Source organism: Plodia interpunctella, chromosome 2, assembly GCF_027563975.2.
Source record: "Plodia interpunctella isolate USDA-ARS_2022_Savannah chromosome 2, ilPloInte3.2, whole genome shotgun sequence".
NCBI classification, from domain to species: Eukaryota; Metazoa; Arthropoda; class Insecta; order Lepidoptera; family Pyralidae; genus Plodia; species Plodia interpunctella.
Window position 1 is genome coordinate 5,300,611 of NC_071295.1, and position 25,305 is coordinate 5,325,915.

General features: G+C 37.4%; 2 protein-coding genes across 7 annotated transcripts; both read right to left on the reverse strand.

The window, feature by feature from the left end:
- Window positions 1-1,145: 1,145 nt before the first annotated feature.
- LOC128678963 (agrin-like) lies at window positions 1,146-12,258 on the reverse strand. 4 transcript variants are annotated; one of them, XM_053760880.2, is made up of 17 exons: window positions 12,173-12,258; window positions 11,607-11,747; window positions 11,146-11,382; window positions 10,178-10,393; window positions 9,824-10,036; window positions 9,314-9,526; window positions 7,653-7,753; window positions 6,768-6,882; window positions 6,250-6,489; window positions 5,726-5,885; window positions 5,342-5,498; window positions 5,007-5,148; window positions 4,283-4,543; window positions 3,685-3,831; window positions 3,056-3,319; window positions 2,179-2,725; window positions 1,146-1,988 (listed from the first exon to the last, which is right to left on the reverse strand). In XM_053760880.2, exons 2-17 carry the CDS (start codon window positions 11,722-11,724, stop codon window positions 1,832-1,834), a joined length of 3,288 nt encoding a protein of 1,095 aa, XP_053616855.1. In that variant the 5' UTR covers window positions 11,725-11,747; window positions 12,173-12,258; the 3' UTR covers window positions 1,146-1,831. The 4 variants fall into 4 exon arrangements, 3 of the variants coding, with proteins under 3 accessions (XP_053616855.1, XP_053616845.1, XP_053616834.1); XM_053760870.2 differs by having other exon boundaries at window positions 11,607-11,758; window positions 12,109-12,251; XM_053760859.2 differs by having other exon boundaries at window positions 12,109-12,250.
- An 848-nt stretch (window positions 12,259-13,106) lies between these two features.
- Window positions 13,107-25,231, reverse strand: Chd1 (Chromodomain-helicase-DNA-binding protein 1). 3 transcript variants are annotated; one of them, XM_053756353.2, is made up of 23 exons: window positions 24,817-25,231; window positions 23,818-23,906; window positions 23,360-23,704; window positions 22,910-23,086; window positions 22,578-22,762; window positions 22,085-22,414; window positions 21,416-21,666; window positions 20,532-20,645; window positions 20,214-20,378; window positions 19,850-20,130; window positions 18,901-19,633; window positions 18,529-18,783; window positions 18,102-18,269; window positions 17,824-17,944; window positions 17,375-17,544; window positions 16,859-17,030; window positions 16,512-16,674; window positions 16,056-16,422; window positions 15,755-15,970; window positions 15,335-15,640; window positions 15,029-15,252; window positions 14,487-14,753; window positions 13,107-14,082 (listed from the first exon to the last, which is right to left on the reverse strand). In XM_053756353.2, exons 1-23 carry the CDS (start codon window positions 24,823-24,825, stop codon window positions 13,875-13,877), a joined length of 5,316 nt encoding a protein of 1,771 aa, XP_053612328.1. In that variant the 5' UTR covers window positions 24,826-25,231; the 3' UTR covers window positions 13,107-13,874. The 3 variants fall into 3 exon arrangements, with proteins under 3 accessions (XP_053612328.1, XP_053612318.1, XP_053612336.1); XM_053756343.1 differs by having other exon boundaries at window positions 14,487-14,822; XM_053756361.2 differs by having other exon boundaries at window positions 14,487-14,822; window positions 22,085-22,439; window positions 24,817-25,225.
- Window positions 25,232-25,305: the final 74 nt, after the last annotated feature.

Sequence of the window (25,305 nt, forward strand, 5' to 3'; positions counted from 1 at the left end):
ACATTATCATAAATTATTATATTATTTACAAAATGTTTTTTTGATTGTTACATCACCACCAGTTACATCTGGTATCTTGAATATAAGTACGATAATAAGTTCAAATTCAATGTTAATTTGAAAAGAAAGCGAGACGCTGAAATGCGTTAAGTAGGTATTACCTACTTATTCGTAGTCACGAAAGAGAAGTTTATTACAAGCCTTAACATAAATTAAAACGAACATTAATTGTTGCCGATGACTTCAGCGCGATCTGATACACGCTGGCGCTACTCCATTATTGATAAGAACGACTTATAAAAAAAAACTTTTTACGACTTGCTTTCAGTTGTTCGTCTACAGAATAATGGCTTTAAATTTTGAAGTCTCTGCTTTTATGAAGTAGACAGCGATAAGAGGGATTATAAAAGGAAAGAGGGGCCAAAGATAAGAAAATAATGGGGCGACGATGAAAACTGAGAGGAATGACTGAAATTTATCTAGTCAATTACTACGTATCAACGCGGTTTCTGTGACGAAATTCAAATTAGTCGTAAGTTGCGCGACGTGTGGGTAATATAACGCGGGTAAGATGTCTGTCAATCTTTGTAAATTATGCAAGCAATCATCAGATGTTGCTGGTGTAAAATTTTAATTACACTGTGTCTGGCTGAATGATAGAGATGAAACCTATGATGTACAAAGCTATTTTTCACTTTCTATATTTCATTGCATAATCAGCGATTCTATGAAAGTAAATTGCTTTGTGCAATTGCTACCTCGATTGCAGTTGCAGACGTTGCAGTGCATCTTATCATCACTTTAGGTGCTTACATTCTTTGTTGAAATGAATGAAATTTATCAACACACAAGACTCCAGGTAAGTAGTCTTTTACATTTTTCTTTTTCAATTATTTATCAGCGAAATTTTTTATCTATCCTTATGTCTCCTGTCAGATGAGCAACTCGAACGATAACCTAATCTATTTTAGTTGATACCGCACTCCGGCAATGAAGTTACATATAAGATAACTCACCAAAAGCCTCGGAGGAAGTAACCTATTAGGTTAATAATTCTTATTGTATTAAATTTATGATATTAGGACTAAATCCAGCTTAAGTGTATAAAAATATTAGTAAATTGTTTATTCGAATAAAAAAATGCGTTGTATGAACATTTTTTAATAAGTAGGTATATCATTATTAGGACAATATCAAGTTAAATACAAAACGCACACAAATAGATATGTTTAAGTTAAATAGGATACAATAATAGAAGTCTCATGAAGTTATATCACATTGCAATAGTTTCGTTAGTCAGTACGGAAATTCTACTACAAGACATGAATTATTACAAATTTTTAAACATAACGTTTTAGACAATAACCTACTTTTCTTATTACAACAATTACGAAAAAGAAGTGCTAAGTATGTATAAAATAGACTTCTAATATCTCTCAACAATTCCTATCTTATATTGGAAAACTACTACACAAATGAAACAATTGTAGTTTATAGGAAAACAGTATGATTGATCGTTTTAATTCCTTATTACTTAAATTGGTCTTTTATATAGGTTTTACTAATCACAATAGGAAAGTTTCCTTCAAGTCAAAAATATAATATTTTTAGAAATATATGTGACATAAAATTGGGTAATGTTTGTTTATCCTCATTTGATTAACACGGAAATAATAAGGTTCCATACAAATCGTAGTAGAAAAAATATACTTCGATTTGATGTTTAAAAAATTGGAAACTCTCTTATTCGTAGCATGACGAACAAATTATATTTTTGATTGTATAGGTAGACGTCGGCACACCTCACGCAAAGATGACCTAATATTTTGATTCAAGGGCACACAAGTTGGGCAAGATTCTGTGGGGTGCAGGCCCGGACACCCTGGGCTTCTACTTGGAGCCCCCTAGACGGCGGGATGACGTCACGACCGCTCACTCGAAGACGGTGCACGCAACCCACGAAGCCAGATAGAGGCGAACTTAGCAACCTGGCAAACAAGAGTGTGTATTCACACCAAGAGCAGAGAGAAACTTCTTTAAATCTAGTTTTGTATGTCTGAAGTTATAGAATAAAATCTTCAATAACCCGTATATTCTATCAATGATTTAGAACAACACAGTAAATAGCTAAAACACAAGTATACATTAATACAAGTAAACTTCCTTGAAAGTACTCACTTGGTAACATTTCCCGGTGGTTTCCCAACGTAAATAAATGGATCAACGTCTAGTGATGTCATATGTCCATGCGCCGATCCTCTTACAGAGTACGATTCAATTTTCAATATTGCATCCTTCTTATACCTCCTGGCAGAAATCTTCGATCGCCCATCAGTCCTCACTAGCCCTGAACGCAATTCCGAGGGTCCACTTCCCATATTCCAATGCAGCACAGCTTTATCATGAACCAAACCCAGCCACAAATGGTCCCTTGAGCCTGAAGCGCTCAGTATTGTTCCTTCGCCGCAAACTGTGGATACTTCGGCCCAAATATCAAAACGTTTTGCCGGCATCCTGACTCGCGCCGTCATACTTGATGTTCCATCAAACAAGGGCACTTTGTAAATCTCATTCACTTCTTCATATTCCTCGTATTGAGAATAATTCTCATCAACTTCATTCGATTCGATCGTTCTCTCCTCCATATGGTCATGGTCATGGTATTTGTCTTTCGCCGATCTCATAACGCAATTGGCTTTATTATTAACATCTGCGTAGTTTTTTTCTGTGAATTGATTAAGTTAAGGATAATATTAAAGTATTGTTCGAGAATTTACGTAATTATACATTTCTATCAATATGTCCTACTACTTATTTAGTAATATCATATATGATTCTGAGGTCTACAGGACTAGCTAAATTTAGCGGTAACCAACAGGTGGTAGAATATCAATACAAGACAGTTCAGGGTCCGGGCTGTCGGGTTTGCCGCTATCACTAGTGTCTACTGAAGCGTCAGTGTAGTACTGAATGGAGTTGGTGGCAAACTTTACGTGATTTGTTTCTAGCTTTTCTGTGTTTTGCTTGTGCTGTTTTCGGTCGGTTGATCGGCTACCTCGCCTGACGTGGGGCGTTTCGTTGGCGCATGGGCCAAAAGCTTGAGCTACGATGTCGGATTGTGTCCGACAGGCGTGGGCTCGGAGATGACAAGTGGAGAGGTAGGTGCGGGAGTCGCTGCCACACACGGGAGTGTCTTCCGTGGTAGCGCACTCGGTCGCCGGGCACTCGCAAGTGGCCAGCCCGCTGCGGACTAAACAATAGGCCCCGAAGTAACACGTCATGTGATCGCAATTGGTTGCTGGGAGTTGAGTTGATTCCGCTGGAGATAAAAATAATATTTAATTTAAAATCTAGAGTACCTACTAGATAAATGTTATTCTTGGGTTAGAAGCTTTACAACCACATCTCAATAAGACTAGGTAGATGAATAGACTAAATATCTGTTAGGCTAGATCTCAATTTAAATATAATCGAGATCCTTGAAAAGTTAAGTGACTTAAAATTGTGTATTTTGCATGTGTGTTTAAAAAAATATATTATTTAATTATTATAAACACACAATATTGTATTGTTTTTGAAATAAATAAACATAAATATGTACTTTTACATACAGCTTTTTGTGCAATAAAGTTTACATAAAAATAATTAGATACGTAAATAGCTTCTGTAGAATTTCGTACTTACGGTCAAAACAGCCGTTAGGTCCGAGGGTGTGTTCATGATTGGAGCACACGGTGCACTTTTGACCCTGTATGCCTGGCTTGCATACGCATCTGCCCGTCATTTGTTCGCAGTCTTCTCGCACCGAACCGAACGCCGAGCAACCGCAGGCTGTAAACGTAAGCTTACTAAAGAAAATGATGAGGGCTATGAAAAATATGAAATATCTACTTGGTTCCTACGAAAATTTCCCGCAAGGCAATCGAGAGGTCCGAGAGGTGAAGGGAAGACGGGCCGCGCAACGCGACATATGAAGCTAAATCAAGGGCTGTATCTTTTGGAAACAAAAAAATTACTAATACCGATACAAATAGATCTGTATTAGTTAGATGATAAAATAGTATCAAGTTTTTCATATTTTGTGACAACCCATTTTGTGCATTTTCAACACTGGCGGCTGTTTTGTCTTTAGCAAGGCAGCTACAACACTGAATGAATCTCATTAAAGTATGGTAGCGAATTGTGATATGATTCACGCAAAAACCAAGACGTTAGGTGAGTGTAACCAATGGCTCTATGGAAATGGAGTATACGATGGGGTCTTATGTGTCTACGGACTCACGTATGCAGCCGGTGTGGCCGGAGCCGATCCTCGGCAGTCCCCAGTAGCCGGGCTCGCAGCGGTCGCACTTGGCGCCGCCGACGCCGGGCCGGCAGCCGCACTGGCCGGCGTCGTCGCAGTGTGACGTCACGGCGCCGAGCCGGTGACAGCCGCACTCGGACGGGCAGCCGGCCCCGCCCGGGCCCCGCGCGGCGGTCACCCCGTCCGCGCAGCAGCCGTGCCATGATTCTTGGCAGCCTTTTGTTTCTACAAGTCCTTTGTCTGCAAGTAACAAAAATTTAATGTATATTAATCCTTACGTATTATAAAAATAAATCCCCATGTCGCGTCTGTGGGCTATAAACTCAAAAACTACAGGACGGTTTTTCGGACAGGAATAGTACGATAGTGTGATTCATGGGGAAATTTTAGGTTTTATTATGGTTTTACCCGAGCGAAGCCGGGACGAACCGCAAGTCTTCCAAATACATCTGAAGCTGATCGACATTCAACACACAGCCGAAAGTGGGCGTAGATAGCTGTGTTACATACAGCTACATCCTAGGAGATTGTGAGCACAATTTTAAACTTACGTTTATATTTAGTAAAAAAATAAATAAATTTTAAATCCAATGAATGCAATCATTAGATATAAAATTACATCCCTGGAGATTAGAAGTTGCGAGTTTGTGTGAAAAGTTTATTTATCAAAGAGACCAGCTTTATTATCGCAATAAGTATATACCTTTTTTACAACACCGAGCAGCTTTAGCTGTGTGATGACAATAGCTTCCGACGGGACAATCTTTGCGATGAGGCCCGCCACCACAATCCATGAGGCGGCCTTCCGCGTCCGTCAGCGGTTCATCATCACCGCACGGTCTGAACTGGAAATGAAAATAACATTCAGACAATGTAGAAGTCACACAACTCACAATGTAGAAGACAAATAAAAGTTCTCCTACATTCTGTAAGCTTCATGTGGCAGAGATTGGAGTAGTCTCAAGTCAGATGCGAATATCTTGGCTGTAGAATACTACAGCCACGATATTCGCCAGTGAGATACATATGATATCGAACCTCTAATCCACGGCACAGAGCCAGCGGTCTGAGCCTCAAGTCCTCCTGCCTCCTGCAAGCTTCCAGCTTCATGTGGCAGAGAGTGGGGTATAGTCTCAAGTCAGACGCACACACTGGCGCCGCGGCCGCCGCAGCGCAGTCGAATAAACAGGCACATCTGGAAATGGGAAAACAATGCAATCGTTAGTTGGATCACATAACCTGCTTGAATAAATTCCAACACCAGTGTAAGCAATATATAATAACACACTCGATAAGAAAGAAAATACGCGCGTGCCACAAAAATCTATAAGTCAGAGCTTCTTATCATTTTCAGGAACATATATAATGACTTTTTGTGGCAAAAATTATTTAAACAAGTAAAAAAATCTGTTATAATAATACCTAGGCTGTCCATTGCCGTCAACTGCGCAAGTAGCTTCATAAGCACATTGCACGCGAGCGCACACTGCTTTGCTCGCTCCAGGCTCGCTCGAACTCTCAGCGGTTTCGTCTGACGAGCGTATGTCGTTACTCAGATCCGATTTTGCAGTTTTATTAACACCTGTAATGTTTTTTATTATTTGCAGTAAGATATGAGAAAAAATGTGTTTAGTGAACATATAAGTGGAATAAAAACCATATATTGAACATTTTAATACTCTAATGATTCAACAAAACTACACGATTGAAGGGCATTGTTCAATGTAGTTTTTTTTACCTTTATAGTAAAAAAAAATTCTTACTACCTATTCTATTTACCTACGCTTAATACCAATATTCCTTATTCGATTTTTCAAACATAATATCAAACCTACTTAAGTTCTCATTTCAATTTATTTTTAAAGCAGAACCAACAGCTGTGTATACAAAATAACCAATTATAGAAAACAGATTAGAAAGTAATTTATTATTTATTTGTAACATACCTGCAGTAGTATTATCCTCTTGCGAGTCAGTACACTCGCCGTAATACGCGACACGCATGGGCGGCTCGCCTCGCATGCGAGACTCGCATGCGGCTTTCTGCAGCGCGCACTCGTGCTGGAACGTGCGCCTCGTGTCGGAGCACACGGGCTCGTGCGCTGCGTCTGCGCACGGCGTCGCGCACGCGCATGCGCCGCGCGCACACCACGTGCCTGCCGGGCATTGCACGCCTAGGCACGACTCTGGACCGATACCATTAAAAACTATACAGTTATTATTACCGTAAGGCAAAATGTTTTACAGATAAGGCCCCGTTATTGGGTAAAAAATAACATACCTAGCGACGAAAGACACAATCGATGAGAATATTATCTATTGGCTAAATAAGCCTCATCGTGATATTATAAAGTTAAAAAATATATATGCACAGCAATAGGTAAACAAAATAAAGACTATAAATAAATACTAAAAGATGTGTGTTAACTGTATGTATACAATATAAGCTTCGCTACATACTTACCACAGGAACCCATGTGCTTGATATGAAGATGGCGTTTCTCTCTACAAGCGACGTCCCTCAGCGCACAAATGCTACTGTATGTATTGTTGTCGTTGCCGCACACTTCCTCAGTTTCCTGTAAAGATTAATAGAAATAAAATATTTTATATATTTATAACTTATATATTTGTATTAAACTGTAATTTGTCATAAAATCAGTTAGCGCCACCATCACGGTTTTGTCGATTTCTTTTACTTATTAGCGAGAACTGTATGTTTTTATTGTATAATCGAAATACTTTCTAATAATTTATATATTTATGTAGTGTAGCTTAATATGTATAGATAACTTATAGTTTTCGATAATGAAAAGGAATTTTTAAAAATGTGATGGTGGCGCTAGTGAGCGGATTTAAAGAGATTTGACGACCTCGGTGGCGAAGTGGTACTTGGCTCTGAACCGAAAGGTCCCGGGTTCGATCCCCGGTCGGGTCATGATGGAAAATGATCTTTTTCTGATTGGCCCGGGTCTTGGATGTTTATCTATATATGTATTTGTTATAAAATATAGTGTGTATAGAGTTAGTATCCCATAACACAAGTCTCGAACTTACTTTGGGGCTGGATTTGTCCTAATATATTTATATTTATTTATTTTATTTAAGAAAAATATATACTTAAGGTACAAAAAAGGAGTATAAAGTTAATCATTACATAGTATAAAAGTCGCTTCCCGCTGTCTGTCTCTCCCTATGTATGCTTAAATCTTTAAAATCATGCAATGGATTTTGAATAGATGGAGTAATTCAAGAGGAAAGTTCATATGTGCATAATATTGCCCTCGTGCGAAGACAGGGGCGGACCACTAGTTAGGTATAAAACTCCGGTGTAAAATCAACAACTTACAGTTCCTTCTTCACAATGCTTGGGGCAGACACAACTAGCTTCAGAAACGCCGTCGCTTTCACAGACAGCGTAGAACTCGCACTTCTTATTTTCACACCCGTCTGAAATTAATGTAATTACGATAGTAGGTATACTTAATTACTTAGTGAACCCTGGGCTCCGACGTCCAACGGCTGAGGAAGAAACCGGGAATACGCACAGATGACAGAGTTAGATATTTACTTACAAGCATTAAATAGTGAATAATGAATACCAATTGACTCAATATTAATAGTCTACTTCGCGTTTTGCTTAGCTTTTATTTTTTCACATAATAATAATCACAATACACAAACATCACCTTTAATAACGTCAATTATACAAGCTGACAACAGACTGACACCCCTTAATTTGAAAGACTCGTCTCCACAAAAGAAGGAAATAATCACCACAACACAACAGAAAATAGATACTTGGACCCAAAAATCTCTGCATGGCCAACATCGCCTCGATTTGATGAACCCTAATGTTGACAAGGCTGCGTCAAACGCCTGGCTCAAGCGAGGAAAGTTGTTCCCAGAGACGGAGGGTTTTATGTTGGCTATACAAGACCAAATCATAGATACTAAAAACTATAGGAAGCACATAATTAAAGACACCCAAAATGATAACTGCCGTCATTGCCACAGTAGTCCGGAAACCATTCAACACATAACAGGAGCATGTAGATCAATAACACAAACGGATTATAAACACCGACACGACCAGGTTGCGGCCATTATTCACCAGTATCTCGCAAGTAAATACGATTTAATAAAGGATAAAACTGCGTATTTAAAATATTCACCTCAAACTGTTTTGGATTCCCCTAACTATAAATTGTATTGGGATAGAACTATAATAACAGATAAAACTATTCACCATAATAGACCAGACATAACATTACACGACAAACGAAACAAAACAGTTTATCTGATTGATATAGCCGTTCCTAACACCCACAACCTCAGCTCCACGTATACAGATAAGTTGACCAAATATACTGATTTAGCAATAGAAATTAAAACACAATGGCGTGCAGGAATCGTTAAAACTATCCCTATAATAATTTCGTCCACTGGTGTAATACCCACATCCTTACACACTAGTCTCAATATATTAGATATACATCCATTAACTTTCACCCTACTACAAAAAGCAGTTATACTAAACACTTGTCGTATAGTTCGCAAATTTCTTTCTTCACTCTTAATTTCTTTCTTTTTTTCAATTGGTTACGTTTGGCTACGAGCTCGCGTATCCAATAAAACTCCTCAAAATTAATTTTGAGTGAAATATGAAAATACAAATAATAATAATAAAGAATAACAAGAAAGACAATATGCCTACATCAAGTAGTTCGTATGATAATTTTCTGTAAATTTAAACTAACATTATTTTGTCATAAACATTTATTTTCTACCAAAAAATATGAAAAGTTTAGTCAACAAAGGCATGGGTACCTCAATCTTATCTATTTCTGGCACCATTCTAGTTGCATTGTTGTTTCCGTTTGAAGGGTGAAAAAGGCAGTGTAACAGGGTATTGTGGCAAATACCTTAGGCATGTGACACGCCTGATGTTGCATCAAATGGGCCACATGATTTTTTGCCTGCTTGGTAGTATAAAAAGATATACTAAACTGCAAGGTCCGTCGTACAGGACCTTCACGTCGCGGCGGTGTCGACAGGCCTCGAGCTGCAGCTTGCAGCGGTTCCCGTAGGAGATGCCGTCGGACCCGCAGACGGGGGCAAACTCGTTGGAGCACCGCGGACAGCGACACACCCCCCGACCCCCGGTCGCTACGCACTCCCCCCCGTGCGGACAAACGCGCCCGGCGCAGACGCCGTTTGAACCTACCAATTAATTACACATAAGGTTATTATATCAATGGTTTAATTTGCATGCTGGTTAATTCAAATGACATTTCATCAAGATGCTATTTAGAAATGTGAGTTCATATATGATCATAACATTACCTAATATATCCCATACCAATTAATAGGGTAGGCAGGCCAGTACATATGTATGAAGTTATAATAATATCAATAGGAATAAGGATGTCGACAGCCAACTACAACAGCTTCTCACGATGCGATAGTTACATAGTTTCCATACCTATTCTAGAATATTATAATGAAGCAGTCGTTTACCACAAGCGCCAGCATGCAACACTCTCAGCTCCCTGCCGAGCAGACAAGCCGCCCGCTGCAGCTCACACTCGCTGTCGTGCGTGCGCGAGTCAGACCCGCACACCGGCCGCAGCACGGGCTCGCACGGCGGCGGACACGCGCACACAGCACCGCCCCCCTCAACGCGGCATTCCGCGCCGTGACGACACTCCACTTCCGCGCACGGGTTAACCCCTAAAAAAACACAATTGTTACACGAATATCGTATGAGCGTTTCAAAATATATATATCTATATATTATAAACGAAGAAAGCAACAGTTATCCTAAGCCATTATAGTTACAAGATTTAATAGATTAAACAGGATCATATTTACCCGTGCTGCATTGACCCTTGAATATGATCTTCAATTGTTTCCTAGCGCGGCATGATTCGCGGTGCATCTGACATTCGTTGGAGTAGGTCTTTCCGTCAGAAGCGCATACAGGAGAGAACTCCAGAGGGCAAGGTTCAGCGCAGCGACACGATGGGGAGCGACGGTCGTCCAGCTGGCAGACTTCTGGGTCAGGGCATGTCACGCCGGCACACGGGTCTGGATTATAATTAAATTTTAAAGACCGATTTATCTATCATCATATCAATCAATTAATATTATTATACCTAATGATAATAATAGATCTCATCCAGATAAGAAAACTAGTCATAAGAAAACGATTTAGATACCCTCGGCTGTACGAGTAGTATTTCTTATACTGTGTCTAGTCTACGCTAACTATGTATACCTACTGCCCTTGTTGGGTAGCTTAAGTAGCGATTGAGTCGTTATTTCAGAACCAAACTTTCCCACTGCCACTTCATGGCTTGTAGAGGAGTTAGTGAGAGAGGCACATATTCGATCATTAAATAAATAAATAAATATATTAGGACAAATCACATCATTATTTACAGGAGCTAGGTTTTTGCTTTTTACAGACCCCTAATCCAAGAGCGTGTTGTCGAGTGACGTCGAAGTTCGCTCTTGGATCCATTACCGGAAGTATATACTATAATCTGTGCCTATAGTGAAGTGTTGTTTTGTAACTGTTTTAGTAACTAAGTAAAAAATGTATAGCATCCAAAACAAGATACAAGACACAATAAGAACAAGAAGACTGGTTAGAAAGATGGTAGGTACAATGGTTGGCCTTACGCAAGTGCAATATCTTCCAGGATATATATTCTACCTTGAGGAATTGAGATGTTATTATCGATAAAAAAGGTGGTGCTAAAAGTAGATTAATAATAATATGTATTTATATATTATATGAAAATATAAACCATTTAAGTACCTACTTAGATACTTACCACACTTGCCGTAATACTTGAACGTAATATTAGTATTAGCTTCGCAGGCAGCACGGCGCATTTCACACTCCCCAGGATAGTCCCTGGCGTCGCTTGCGCACAACGCGCGGCTGCCCTCGTGGTCCCCGTAGCTGGGACAAGATGTGGGGCATTCGCAGTTGTACGAGCGGCCATCGGGCGTGGGCCGGCACTGCGCGCCGGGGCCACACGTAACCCCGACGCAAGGGTTCGGCACGTCTGGTATATAAAATTGTCCTCAGTTAAAATCAGGATATGTAATCTACGTTATAACTGGTTCTCATAAACAGTAGGTATAAATAATTGAATATCATTGACTACTAGTAGAGCAACTAGAACAGCTAGACTAGCCAGCCAGCAACCCCGCCAAGAGAGCCACCCGCGCGCTCAGTATCGCGCGATATCACGCTGCCACCATCATACATGATACAGGTACACATTACCACTGGGGAACAGGTAGCAGCCACTGACAGCAGCCAGCAGCCCCGTCAGGAGCGCCGCCCGCGCGGTTAGCATCGTGCGGCCCTCTCGCCGCGCTCGCAAGCTGCCACCATCACACATGATATAGCCCCATTCTGGATTTGCTGAAATTAACCTATCATACTGTATTAACCATACCCTCCCCCTGTACATATATTGATATCATTAGATTAACACGACTCCGCGGGCTAGATATTCAAGACACTTTTCTTTTTAACATTGGATTAGAGTTTAAGATTAGTTTTAGGTTGTATCGAAATAATTTCCCACTAAGTACCTATTTATATGTAATAACATAAGTATCTTCATAACTTTTAGCATTAAATTACATGAGTTGTTGAGGACGTGAACGTCTTTACAGATAACAATCAATAATATAAACACAAGAACTACCTAGTTAGGTAGGTAAGTACCTAAAATTTTCTAATGGATTTTTAAAAACATCATTTACAAAATATCACTCACCAACTAACCACTCAGATCAATAAGTTCAAAAAATCGGATTAACTATTTAACCAACAGTACCTACAAATAAACAAATGACGATCTCACGTTAATGACGAAGATTCCACTCCGCCCGCTGTTGGGGGCTCACTGATTCACTGAATCGTCGCAGAATGAATGAAATGTACGATCATGCGCAGTAGACACAGTAAAGGACCTTTTTGCTTTTTATTTGGATCAAAACTACGGATTCAAAAGTATTTTTGCATAGGTACATTGCCAAGGGTAAACGGCGTTGCTGTACGCGAATGATTCTCAGAATCATAAACGCTAAACAACTTTTATCGTCTCCCACGATAGAAGTTGTGTTTAGTGCAGCAACGATTCGTGTTTTAGGCGTCATGTATAAAATGCGTCAATACTACTTGATGTATAACAATAAATAAATTCTACCGTAACATTACTTAAAAAGGCCATCTTAGGCTGCTTATCTATGTTTGGTAGGTCGCCCGGTTGATGCAAAATTGCTATGCTATGCAGGTCATTTTCAAAATTAAAAACACAACTTTCATACGCGAGTTCGCAAAATCGAATTAATTATTGGGTCTTACATAGTGTGGACGGCACCAAAACAGTCTAAAAACCGATCAAGTGTGAGTGAGACCGGTATTGGTTTTGATTCCCCTGTGATATCGCAACATGACACCTCCCGAGAGGTCTTGATTAGACGGACAAGTCACCCGTTTTTAACAAAAAAACGTGCGGAACCCTTAAAACATATTGTCTATTTATAATTTATTACCAATATCTTACAATATCAAATTATTAGTTTTAGTATAATAAAGGTACGGATAATAGAAATGTCCCCTTAGCCGGCCAGGCCACTAATTGGTAACAATACCCATGCCAATGGGTTGACGTCAGGCAGGCGGCCGGTTGGAAAATAACTGTTTTACGCTGACCCCGCGCTTCGCGATAATAACATGCGGTGATGAGTGAGAATAGAAATAATACAAATATTCAACTTTAATATGTTTATTATCATGGTATATAACCATTAAGACGTTAACTCTTATTACATAACATAACGCATGTAACAGAGAATAAGACTTTACATAATGTATAAAAATAGGACTGTACGAGTCCATCCGAGACTCGGAAATGCATGTAGAATGAGAAATGAATGCACAAATCAAACTCTTTCCTGTTCACTGCCAAAAATGCAATGACAAATTTTATGTGCCCCTCTCTAAGCTATACACAATTTTCTGAAATTGCACATGATTCTGAATTATATGCAAACTTACTAACAATAGCTAAATTTTGTACATTTACTAAGACCTATGTTTATATCACCTGTGTTTCTGCCAAGATAATTACATAAATCATTTAATAGGCTTGAAATAAATAGAAAATCAGATTACAGATTTAAAAAAATATTATTTAAAACCAGTAAAATTGGCAACAAAATTGAGTTAATATAAAAAAAATATTGGTATTTAGTCTAAAATCTGTACATCAACAATCAATCGACAGATTCGGTAATAAATAAATTTGCTATACAGTCTTACTTATAAAACACAGTCACAATAATAATAAACGTCTCTATTTGAAATCGATGCGCTTTGCTTATCACATAGATAAAAACCACAGCACTATTTTGTCACTTACACTTTACAGTTTACGGTCAAACCAGCGTCCACGGAAAGAGATCTACTACAGACTACATACTATTTACAAAAGAAATACACTTATTTACAAGAACCCTATATCTACTTTCGGCTTGTCTAAGTGGGAGGCGCACGCCGATCATAGTCCCTCCTATACACCTCACGCTCATAGTCGCGCTCCTCGTAGGGATAGTCTGCGGGGTATCCCCGCCAGTCGTCCTGGTAGGGCCGCACGGGGGGAAAGCCCATACCGCTCGGCATCGTGGTGCCATCGTAGTATGCGCCGTAAGGCCCTGCCATGCCGCCGAATCCACCGACGCCATACCTGCAGTTATACCATTAGAATTTTAGACGATTTGTTACATGCTAAATAGTAGAAAGGCTTTTTGAAGATTCTTCTAACGTGTTCCTTAACCTAGCCTTAGTTAACCATAATCTCTTGGCGAAGGTGTCCGTCCAGAATTAAAATCATTCCTGAATGTTTTTACTTCTACAAATCAAGGACGAAATTAAAGAGCACATCTTTTTGACACATGTGTCACATTTATTATTTTTGAAAGATTCAAATTCAGGCAAGTTCAAACTCGATGGTTGGTTGCTCATTGTGCAGCAAGCAGACTTATATATTACGATTAATATGGTGTGAGATACATTGTGTATTATGTAATAAGAAACGTTTAGCAATAAATAGGTATATTTTTTATCGTTTAGTAAATAAACATAGCTAACCGTCTTTTATCGTGAGGGCGGGGGTTACGGTCGGGACGGTAGCGCGGGTCCTGGCGAGGGCCGGGGTAGGCGGGGGGCGTCCAGGCGGCGTGGTCGGCGTGCGGCGCCGCGTAGGGCCCGCGCGGACGCGCCGGGCCCGGGCCGCCGCTGTCCCGCCGCGTGCGCTCCCGGTCCCGCGAGCGCTCGCCGCGGTCCCGCTCTCGCTCGCGGTCCCGCTCTCGGTCCCGGTCCCGCTCCCGGTCCCGCGAGCGCTCCGTCCGCCGCTCTCTGTACATCAAATCGTCCCGCTTCAGGCTCCTATCTCTATCCTTGCGATCCTTGTGCTTGTGTTTATGTCTGCAGGGATGGAAGAAGCGATATGGTGGTGAGCTTACGAGGAGGTTAGCTAATGAGGTTAAAGACTAGAAATCAGGCTAATCAAGCAGGTGAGCGATTATAATGAACGATGGTGGTGGTGAAATAAACAATGGTAGTGAATTATGATGCATAAATAGTATGATGTTAACATTAAAGTTAATATGATTTGATTAGGCCTATCTTACCTTTCATGTCGTTTATTCTCATTGGATTCTGGGTCACACTCTCCCTCCTCCAGCTTTCGTTTAACTCCAGAAGAGTGTGGTATTTTATCATTAGTTTTTTCTGGTTTCTCTCTCTTTTCAACTTTTAATCTTTTCTCTTTCTTTTCATTGGCTTCGTCATTCTTCAGTTCCCGTTTATTTGATTTTACATGATTGTTAGAATTGTGATTATTCCTATTGTTTGCCTGAAAACATAACAAAATAAGATTACAAATGTTGTTGATTAATATTAAAAACTACGATATCGATAAGTATAACGAAAAATACCTTCAAGTTTTCTTTGTGTTTTCCAGCTTTTGGTTTACCTTCAGTCTTTTTGAGACCATATTTATACAATTTGTACAATTGTTTTGCATCAAAATTCGTAAATTTCGACACAAAATACCAGAGATTACTTCTCCATTCAACTTTCTTCTCAGGGTCTGGATACGCCTCCAAACATATATCTATCTGGTTACCTATTTGTGCAAGGCAAGTTCGTGTTCTGGTTACTTGTTCTGACTCTGACAATGTTTGATCAGGGTTATCAAGAGCTCTCAGGGCTTTTTTTACTGGCCTCATTTTCTCCTTGCACTGAAAGAAAGAAAATTGTTAAGACAATGTTTTATTAAATTTACTATTGGGAGTCTGGTCCATCAATTCCTTAATGTAGACTGTATATGAAATATGAAGAATAATAAAACTAACTTCCTCAAACACTGAAGGATGAAGATCCCCGAGCACTTCTAGGGCTCTAGGCTCGTTGTTGGCAGTGAAATGCATGGGTCCCGCTGGTTTCTTCCGCCCTTTCACTTTTTCGCCTTTAGGCCGATTGCTATCTTTCCTCGTGCGCTTCTTATCTCTGTCTTTTTTATCGTTTGAAGTCTCGTCGTGAGTAGATATATCTTCTAATTTTAATTTACCCTAAAATAAAAAATATAAGTATTAAAAGCATCTAAAATTTATTACAAAAATGTCTTCAAGCATTTGAGGTTACAAGACATTATACCTTATCTGATTTATCATTTTTAGCAGTCTTTCCTTTCTTTTCATCTGCAGAACTACCATCATCTTCGACAATATCTTTTGTGACAGGTTCTTTGTTCCCTCTTTTCATTCGTGGCTTTTTCTGTTTTTGCTTACCATTCTTCTGGTCTAACAATTTCTTTATGACTTTTAACAAATACTCGGCGCGTGATTGCAAATGTTTCGCTTGAGGTTTCTTGTCTTCATTGGTCAAGATTTTATCTCCTATTTCAAATGAAGAATCCATTTTAATAGCTTCCCACGAACCCATACCATATTGGTATATACCTGCAAGCAATTTAGAATCATCCGGAACTCCCCATTCACAATCAAAATTAGCAGGCCTTGTTCTGAAAAAAATTGTAAGTTATTTACCTATGTAACACGAATATTACTAAATTATACAGATCAATACATAAATCATTATTTATTTATTTACCTGAAGTCTAACTGCCATTTTAATCTCTCTTCTTTTGTATCTGGCAAGAAAACATCTAAAGGCGCAAGTTCCTCCAAGCAAGCAGCCATTGTCTTAGCATTTACCGGTACACCACCAAGCTTGAATGTTTTTCTTGCATTTTTCTTACCCTCACTAGGTTCATCTGAAAACAAAATAAAAATGTCACAGATTTCCCACAGGATCAAGTGTGATATATAAACAAATAATGAACCACACAAATCAGCATGTAAACGTCATACTAACAGAGATCTATAAGTATCTTGTGAAATAGCAGTTCATAGCATAACTTTCACAGCTCTTTATTTTTAAAAAAATATAGAACTTACTGGCTGCTTCGGATGTGTCATTCAACACTGCTTTACATCTTTCCTCCAGCATCTCTCCTAATTTCTTGAGTTCTGCTAAAGGCTTCTCTTGGAGTTCAGCATCGCAAGCTATGCTATCCAGATGTTTCGACGGCGCAGAAAACTTTTTGTAGCTCTTTACGAAACGCCGAATCTGTAATAATTAACGAGTATTTCAATAAGGTAGTATATGTATTAATTAAAATTTTGGAGCATTTGTTTAAAATTATTTGGTCACGAAGGTGTATCTTCTTACTAATATTATACGAAGGTGTATCTTCTTACTAATATTATACATTTGAGTGTTTGAGATCTTTTTCATAATATTACTGAACAGATTACGATTAAATTTAGTTCTTCCTCTATAGAATGAATATGAGATAATGGTCTTATCTTAGTTTTAATTTCAAATTTGGCAGGGGAGCGTAGTTCCGGGGATAGAATTTAACTACTAGCAGGACATTTCTGAAATTTCATCAAACAAATCACTGTTCGTACCTCCTGGTCGGTGAATCCCTTGATCTTCTCCCGATGCGAGGCGGGTGGGCGACCACGCTTGCGCGGACGGTCGTCGTCGGCGCTGACCTCGTACGAGGCGTCGCTGTCGGCCTCACCCTCCGCCTCGCCCTCCGCGCCGCCCTCGCCCGTCCGCCGCGACCTACCTCCTTCTGAAACATTTGTATTTACTATTATATTCCACTTAAAAGGTCATTAAACTCGATCAAAAGTACAACAGTCAAAAGTATATGTTTGACGTATGATAAAGATTTATTGTAGGCTATTGAGATTGTATGATAGGTAGTTAGAATAGGGACAATTATAGTAACAAATATACACTTATATATCTACTATGTAAACAAAACAATCAGAACAAACATCATCTCCGTGCGTTGCACTTAATCATAAAATAGACCCATATACAAAATATAATTGAATTAGGAACTCACTTTCATCGGCGTTATTCTGTTGTAAGTTTTTCCTTCTTGGTGGTAAGTACAAATCTTCCATTTCCTTATTTTTCTCTTGCTCTGCAATAGTGTTGCGCACATTCTCTGGTATAATATCATCCTGCAAATTAAAAATAAATAAAATAATAAAATATGAATCCTATTTACAAAAAATTTAAAATTACATATAAATAATAAACCATTACGCTAATGTATTTATTAAACTGCCAGTAATACTCGGTAATAATAACAATAAATAATTTATTATTATTGCTTACCCAGTCTTTGGTTTCCTCTTCCACAGATTCTTTCTTGACTTCCATAACAGCTTTTTCTTCGTCGAAGGCAAAGCTGGCGACTTTGAACGCGGACAACAATTCATCGCCAGCCATCGTCGGGCCTTCGTCCCGCGTTTCTGCCCGTTGCAGAATTTCATCAATATCACACTAAAAACAGGTTACAATTAAATAAAAGATATATATGTCTCTACAGAAACTAGTAACTTTTTAAATTCCCATTAAGTAATGTAAATAATAAATAAAACAATGTGAGCTATTAAGTATTCATGGAAGATGTTGATTTATGCCTGCCATTAAATAATTGCCCTATATTTCCGTTCGAATTATAAGGACTTAAACATAAAAAAGAAAAACTTGGAAACTGATGAATTGAAATTTGATAAGATTTATATACAAATGTACTTACGACAGGGTCCTCGTCATTCTCCTCGTCATCTTTGAACAATTCTTCAGCACCAAATTTAAGAATGGCATTCAAATCCTCTTTGTTGAATGGGTTATTGGCAGTAGTAGCAGTAGCCCCGTCCCTCTTATTGAGCACAGTTCTGCCAGTCGTATCCATCCTTTGAATGACCAGATGATCTAAAACCATCTTTCTTTTAGCTCTTTCTACAATATCTTCTTCTACTGATCTTGCTGTGACTAATCGGTAAATATTGACCTGCAAAATATTATTGGTAAGAGCATGCATAGCAATTATGTTTACAAATTTACTTTTCAGAATTTTCCCAGAAAACCGCATAAAACGATGCTAAAGTTAAGTTTCAAAATTACTCACTTGATTTTTTTGCCCAATTCTATGCGCCCGAGCCTGTGCTTGCAAATCATTTTGAGGATTCCAGTCAGAGTCAAAAATAATGACGGTATCTGCTGTCGCTAAATTGATGCCCAACCCACCGGCACGCGTCGATAATAAGAAGCAAAAATCTTGAGATCCTTCAGCATTAAAATGGTCTAGAGCCTGCTTTCTTATTTCCCCTTTTATACTACCATCGAGGCGTTGGAACGGAAAATGTCTCCTTTGTAAATATTCAGCCAATATGTCCAACATCCTGACCATTTGAGAAAATATCAATACTCTGTGGCCAGTCTCTTTTAGCCTGCAGAGAAGTTTATCTAATAGGAGTAATTTTCCTGAGCCTCTCAGAAGTTTTTCAACAGCATCTGTTGTGGCTAGCGATGCTCTGGATTCAAAATCTTCAGGTTTAGTCAAAAGTGCATGATTACAACACTTCTTCAGTTCTATCACAATGTTTATAAACGTGTTTATGGATCCTTTCACTCCTTTGCGCAAGGCACTATAATTCTTTGTGAGGATCCATTTGTAGTATTGTTTCTGAATTGAAGTCATTTCCACCCTCAATATTTGTTCCACTTTAGCAGGCAAAGACTTTTCCACGTCTTTTTTCTGTCGTCGTAAAATAAAAGGTTCCAATTGTTTATGTAACTTTTCATATCCTTTGGTTGCAGCATCTTCATGATCTTTTTCGAAATCTTCCCAAGATTCAAACCTAGAAATTTAAAACATTATTGTACAATAGAATTTAATAATATCACTAGCTGTTGCCCGACGCTCCGCACACGGCCATAAGTTACTCTTCAGCTCTCCAACTATCTCGACACCAAAAATCACCAAAATCCCAAGATCCGTTTTGACAACACTTGACAGTTGTAATATTAGTATATAATATGGATAATTTTATGTCTAATGAATAATTTATACTTACTTGTAAGGCATAATAAAGTGAAGAAGTGCCCATAACTCCTTCAGAGAATTTTGTAAAGGAGTACCAGTGACTAGTAGGCGATGATTTGTGTCAAATTCCTTTAGAGCCTTATACAATAATGAGTCATCGTTTTTTAATCTATGCGCTTCATCAACAAGTAGACATGCCCAACTAAATGATCTCAAAAATTGTCTGTCTTTGAGTAGAATTTCGTATGTAGTTAAAATTGCATTAAACTTGAGTCTTTTAGAACTTGCAAAACTCCATTCAAACTGGCGTATCTGAAAAAATAATAATAGCATTAATATTTAGTAACGCATTCAAAACATTATCTATTTTTTCAATTATACAACTATCAACTTACAATATCTCTGCTAACAACGTCACCAATATATGTGACTACGTTAATATCAGGCGCCCATTGCTGGAATTCTCTTTGCCACGCTGTCATAGTACTTAGAGGTACAACACATAGGAATGGTCCATATAACTGTTGAGTTTTGAAGAGGTAGTAGAGAAAACAAATAGTCTGAAATAAACAATATTAAATAAAATTAACTTTATCATTAATACAATATACAATATCAGTTTCAAACTTAGAAGAATATGTTTTCCAATGGACAATTTTATAAAATATTTAAATTATACTGTAATTAAAATAATTCAAAAAGTTTTAACTTACTTGTATAGTTTTACCTAAACCCATTTCATCAGCAAGGATGACAGAGTTATCTTTACACCAGGAATGTATCATCCAATTCAACCCATCCATCTGATAATCTCTCAATGTGTATGTCTGGAAATAAAACAAATAAATAACTAAATTGTTTACAATATACATCAACGCCATCTAAACGCAATATATCGAAGTAGTACATCATGGAGGCAAAGTAGTACAACATGGAAAAGCAGATGTGCACAATTCAAAGTACATATTTTCGCAATTCGCGTCTAGATGGCGTTGCAAACAGTATTTCAATTTGGATTTCAATACACAAGCTTCAGCAAATGGCTTCCATCATATTTAGAGCACCATGCATTGAGCCACAATTTTTTAGATATTATACATGTATCATATCAATCTAATCAAAGTTTGTTCATAAGAATTTTAAATATATACCTATTGAATTATTCAATTAAAATAGTAAAAAATGTAACAAAGAGCATTTTCAATAGAATTAGTAATATTGAGAATAAATAAATATAAAAGATACATAAAATTAAATACCTTGTACTAATTTTCACCAATTTTTTTTTTTTTTATAATTACAAAACTGAATATTTTAAATGAATGAAATGACGGTCTCAAAAAAAGGTCATTTAAAGGTTATGTTTGATATTTTCATCATATTTTGTTTAATATTTAGAAGTACCTATAACTTGTAGTTAAAAAAGGGGTTAGTAAGTATATGACTAAAATGTTGGGCACCTTATGTAAAGTTATACTTTAAATTACAAAAAGCCTTGACATTTTTTACAAGATATCCAATACAAAAAATTACCTTGACTCATGAAAATGGATAAAAAATATACCTTCTCTTCTAAAGGAAATATAAAAAAAATTACCTGGTCTTTGCCCATATAATCAGGCTGTTCCTTGACTTGATGAAACTTGGGACGTCTTCTCAAGACTGGACAATGTCTTGAAGGAGTAGTCTTAGCAGCCTCTCTGTACTTGAAATGCTCCACTTCTAGTGGCCATCTCCTGTTAATAAGACTTGAATCTTCCCAAGTTGCATCCGCATAAGGAAGGGACTCCCATTTGCAAAAATACTCATGAGCAGTTCCACCAGTTTCCAGTTCCCTTGTTTGTTCCGCTGCCAATTAAAAGTATAACTTTATCTGTTTACAAACTGAATTATTAAAACAGATCTATTCTAGGTTACAGCACAATTGCAGAAAATAAACAGTAACAGTGTATTTGCCCTATGAAATGCCACTTCAATCAACAAATTATCTGAATAATTTAATAGACACCATATGTTATGCTAAATGCAATGCCCTCCCGACCTGTTAATGTATGTAATCTATACTAATATTTAAAATGCGCAAGTTGGTCTGTCAAATCCTTTCCAGATTTTGATAAAATTTGGATTGATATAGTAAACAACTAGAAATCAAACAGGCGAGCGAAGCTGAGGGCAACCACTAGTGGCAATACCAATACTAACAAGACAGTCACCAATTAGGCAAATGTTCATGGTTTTATAAGTAAGAAATAAATAAAATATTCACCTATTATTCTCTCTACATTGTTATAAGTCTTTACTAATTCTTGTTGTAATTCAGCTTGACATTCATAATAGTCTATATCCTCTGGACCTGCCTGTTGTCTCCACCATGATAATTCAGCTTCTTTCTTAATATAATTTTCTAACTTTTTAAGGCCTTTAACTTTTTGTTCATTAAGTGATGCTTCAGATTCCCATGTATTGTGTATATGAGACCATCCCTTCCATTTGATCAGGTACTGTGGTTCAGTTGATTCTTCATCATTAGGATCACATCCTTCATTGGGATCTCCATTTTCTTCTATATAATACACTGTTGTCACATTGCCAGTGACTGCACAATGATAAGAAGACATTAGCTAAAATTCAATATTTTATTTGCACCAAAATGCAAATTCACAACAGTAAATCACACACAAGAAAATATGGTAGTGAAAATATTATATTTATTATAAGCAAAAAAATAACAAAAATGGAATAAATTCTCAAGTAAATACCTCCTTTCTTTCCACGTCTATAGCCAAGAACCCTCTCTATAGTTTCACAGTGTTCCTCTGGCTCTGGTTCGCCTGCTTCAGCATCACCCTCACCTTCTACTTCCAAAAGGTCTGAAGAATCAGTTTGTTCATCACTAGCTTCTTTATAACTAACTGCAGCACCTGTGCGTCTTGTGGCTGTTCGACTGAAACCAAATTATATCTGTTATATTAACAAATTTTTGTAATTTTTAATTGATAACATGGCATTGAGAAACTGCATGCATTATGTTTAACCTGTGTTTAAAATTTTTACCTACTTTAATTTTAATACAGATATTTTTGTATCTTACCTTTTTGCCTCCTCATCGGAGCCTTCAGTACTTTCATCTTCTTCACTAGTGAATCTTCTTCGGGCTGGTTTCTTTTTTCTCAGTGGTACACTTCTTTGGCCAGGTCGTTTTGAGGGTGGTGGTGGAGACCCATTCAAGTCACTATCACTGTCTGATGAGTCCGAATTCCATGAATTGCTAAAATTAATTTAGAAAATTATTCATAATCATTTATTACCAAGATTCTGTGATTTGTAATCATGCCCTGTGTATAAAAAAATAAAGGTGTAAATCACCAGTAAATGACACATTGTGAGTAAACCTGTACTCTAGAACGGTTTAGCAGCTAATATGTGAAATAATGAAAACATTTTTAAAACAAAGTAATAATATCAAGAAGTTATATACTACTCCTTTTCAGCAATGAAATAGGAGTAAACCTGAAAAAAATAAAAAAGTTTAGCTCCATACCTTCTTTTCCTATTTTTTCGACTGTGAGTTCTACCCCTCTCACTAGAATCACTGTCAGCTAGTTTGAGTCTGTCAGGCTCTTTTCGTGACCTGGCAGATCTTCTGATACCATATATATCCGGATTGTCTTCCCAAAGGTCTGATTTCACTCTTCCATGACTATTTCTAGACTGTGGTTTTGATGGTGAATCATCACCAGTACTGTCTTTATCTGTATGGTGATCAGATTTCGAAGAATTGGGATTGCTATGTTTTGGTGAGGACTTGGTATCATCACTGTGATGGGATCTATCTCCAGCTGAAGATTTTTCAGAACCTGACCCAGATGAACTGGATCCACTATCACTAAAAAATGAGGAAATATATGTGGCATTTCCAAACTGGAAGTTAATTATTAAAAAGAAATAGAATTAAATTATTGTGATTATTGTTCGTTAATAACTGGAAAACAATCCTACCTTTCACTGCCAGAACCCGAGCCACTTGAATCACTCTTTTCTCCTTTCTCGCTGGTAGACTCACTGCCAGATTCATTCATGAATCCGTTCTATAGACAGAAGAACATTGATACTTATTAAAAAATTAAAGAGGTTTAAGTACTATACCATCTAACGAACATTTACACATACATCAGTAAATTTAAAAAAAAAAAATTTTTAAAGTAATTATAACACCAATGTTTCCAATATACATATTTTCTGCAAGACACATCAAGCTATTACATTAAGATATTATTTGTTAATAGTTAATTTGCATGCATGTAAATGCAACAAGATAATGATATCTTGCATGCCACATCTTGCCGAGTTGAAATTTAGTTTCAAACTTGGGTTGTTCCGATACATCTTGCCTGAAGGCTGGTTAATTAAAACTTTTAATTTCAACTAAATACAACTATAATATACTATGGGTTCACGATTAACGTGAAGTTAAACATACAATAACAACATAACCTCAATTATAACATAATAAATTCGTAAAAATTACAGAAAAATACTGAAATACAGACCAAAATTCAAAACTTGAAAAAAATTGAATTCTGTCGAATAAGTAGAACTTGAACAGAATAAACGTAGTACATATTGAACAAATAGTTGAAACATAACCTCCAAACCATTTCTCTTCCTGGGTAAGACACAATTTCAAAGCCAATTTGCTAAAATGGGTCCATCTCAAAAATAATTTTCTTTGTGCTCTATTGAAAGATTACGTAACAAAGAAACGATGGAATCACCTTCTTCAGTGGGACAAGAATATTTTCATACATAAAAACACCAAAATATATTGTAAACAATCACAGAAACCCTTAAATTCAGTATTACGTCTTAAAAAATCTCTCCTTTACAGGGCCACACCCAAAGCTTCCAGAACATTCTTAAAGCATTTAAAGACAAATAACTTGAATAATATAAACAAATACACCAAAACAATTTAGAAAATACATGAAAAACACTTACCAAAAGCATTTTGCAGAAAATTAAAGTAACACGCTATTACTTATATAATTAGCAAGAAATTTTAGATAATTGCATAAATTTCATTGAAGAAAAAGTTATGAAAACACTTTTCATTGTTTTAAACAACATATCTATGTTTAATTCCAAAGAAATATGAAAAACTATTTTGCAGTAAAATTCTGTCAAGGGACGCCATTTTGTCGTCGCATGAATTCTGGTGACGACAGAAATGAAAAATCAGAATTTTCACAACACAATTTTGACTAAAAGTACATAAACAGAAAGAATAAACACTAAAAAATCAAATGTGAAACTTTGAAGGCGTCGGAAAATATTTCGTAGTACTAGTAAACGTTGTGAGCACCGCACACTACCAGCGAAACTCGAAAGCTACAGCCATATTGCCTGCTGCAACAGCTAGCTGCTTGGCAAAAATAGGGATGGGCATGAAGAATTGCAAATCAGTAAATCTGACATTTTCAATAACAG

What these genes read in the sequence shown, in the direction of transcription:
- LOC128678963 (XM_053760880.2), bottom strand. Translation starts at nt 11,724, where the DNA reads ATGTGTGATGGTGGCAGCTTGCGAGCGCGGCGAGAGGGCCGCACGATG. An exon ending in CTGCTACCTGTTCCCCAGTG is followed by an intron (nt 11,383 to 11,606) that starts GTAATGTGTACC and finishes TTTATATACCAG; the next exon opens with ACGTGCCGAACCCTTGCGTC. An exon ending in AACGCCCCACGTCAGGCGAG is followed by an intron (nt 2,726 to 3,055) that starts GTAGCCGATCAA and finishes ATCAATTCACAG; the next exon opens with AAAAAAACTACGCAGATGTT.
- Chd1 (XM_053756343.1), bottom strand. An exon ending in CGAAAAAATAGGAAAAGAAG is followed by an intron (nt 23,087 to 23,359) that starts GTATGGAGCTAA and finishes AATTAATTTTAG; the next exon opens with CAATTCATGGAATTCGGACT. An exon ending in AGGGATTCACCGACCAGGAG is followed by an intron (nt 17,031 to 17,374) that starts GTACGAACAGTG and finishes TAATTATTACAG; the next exon opens with ATTCGGCGTTTCGTAAAGAG.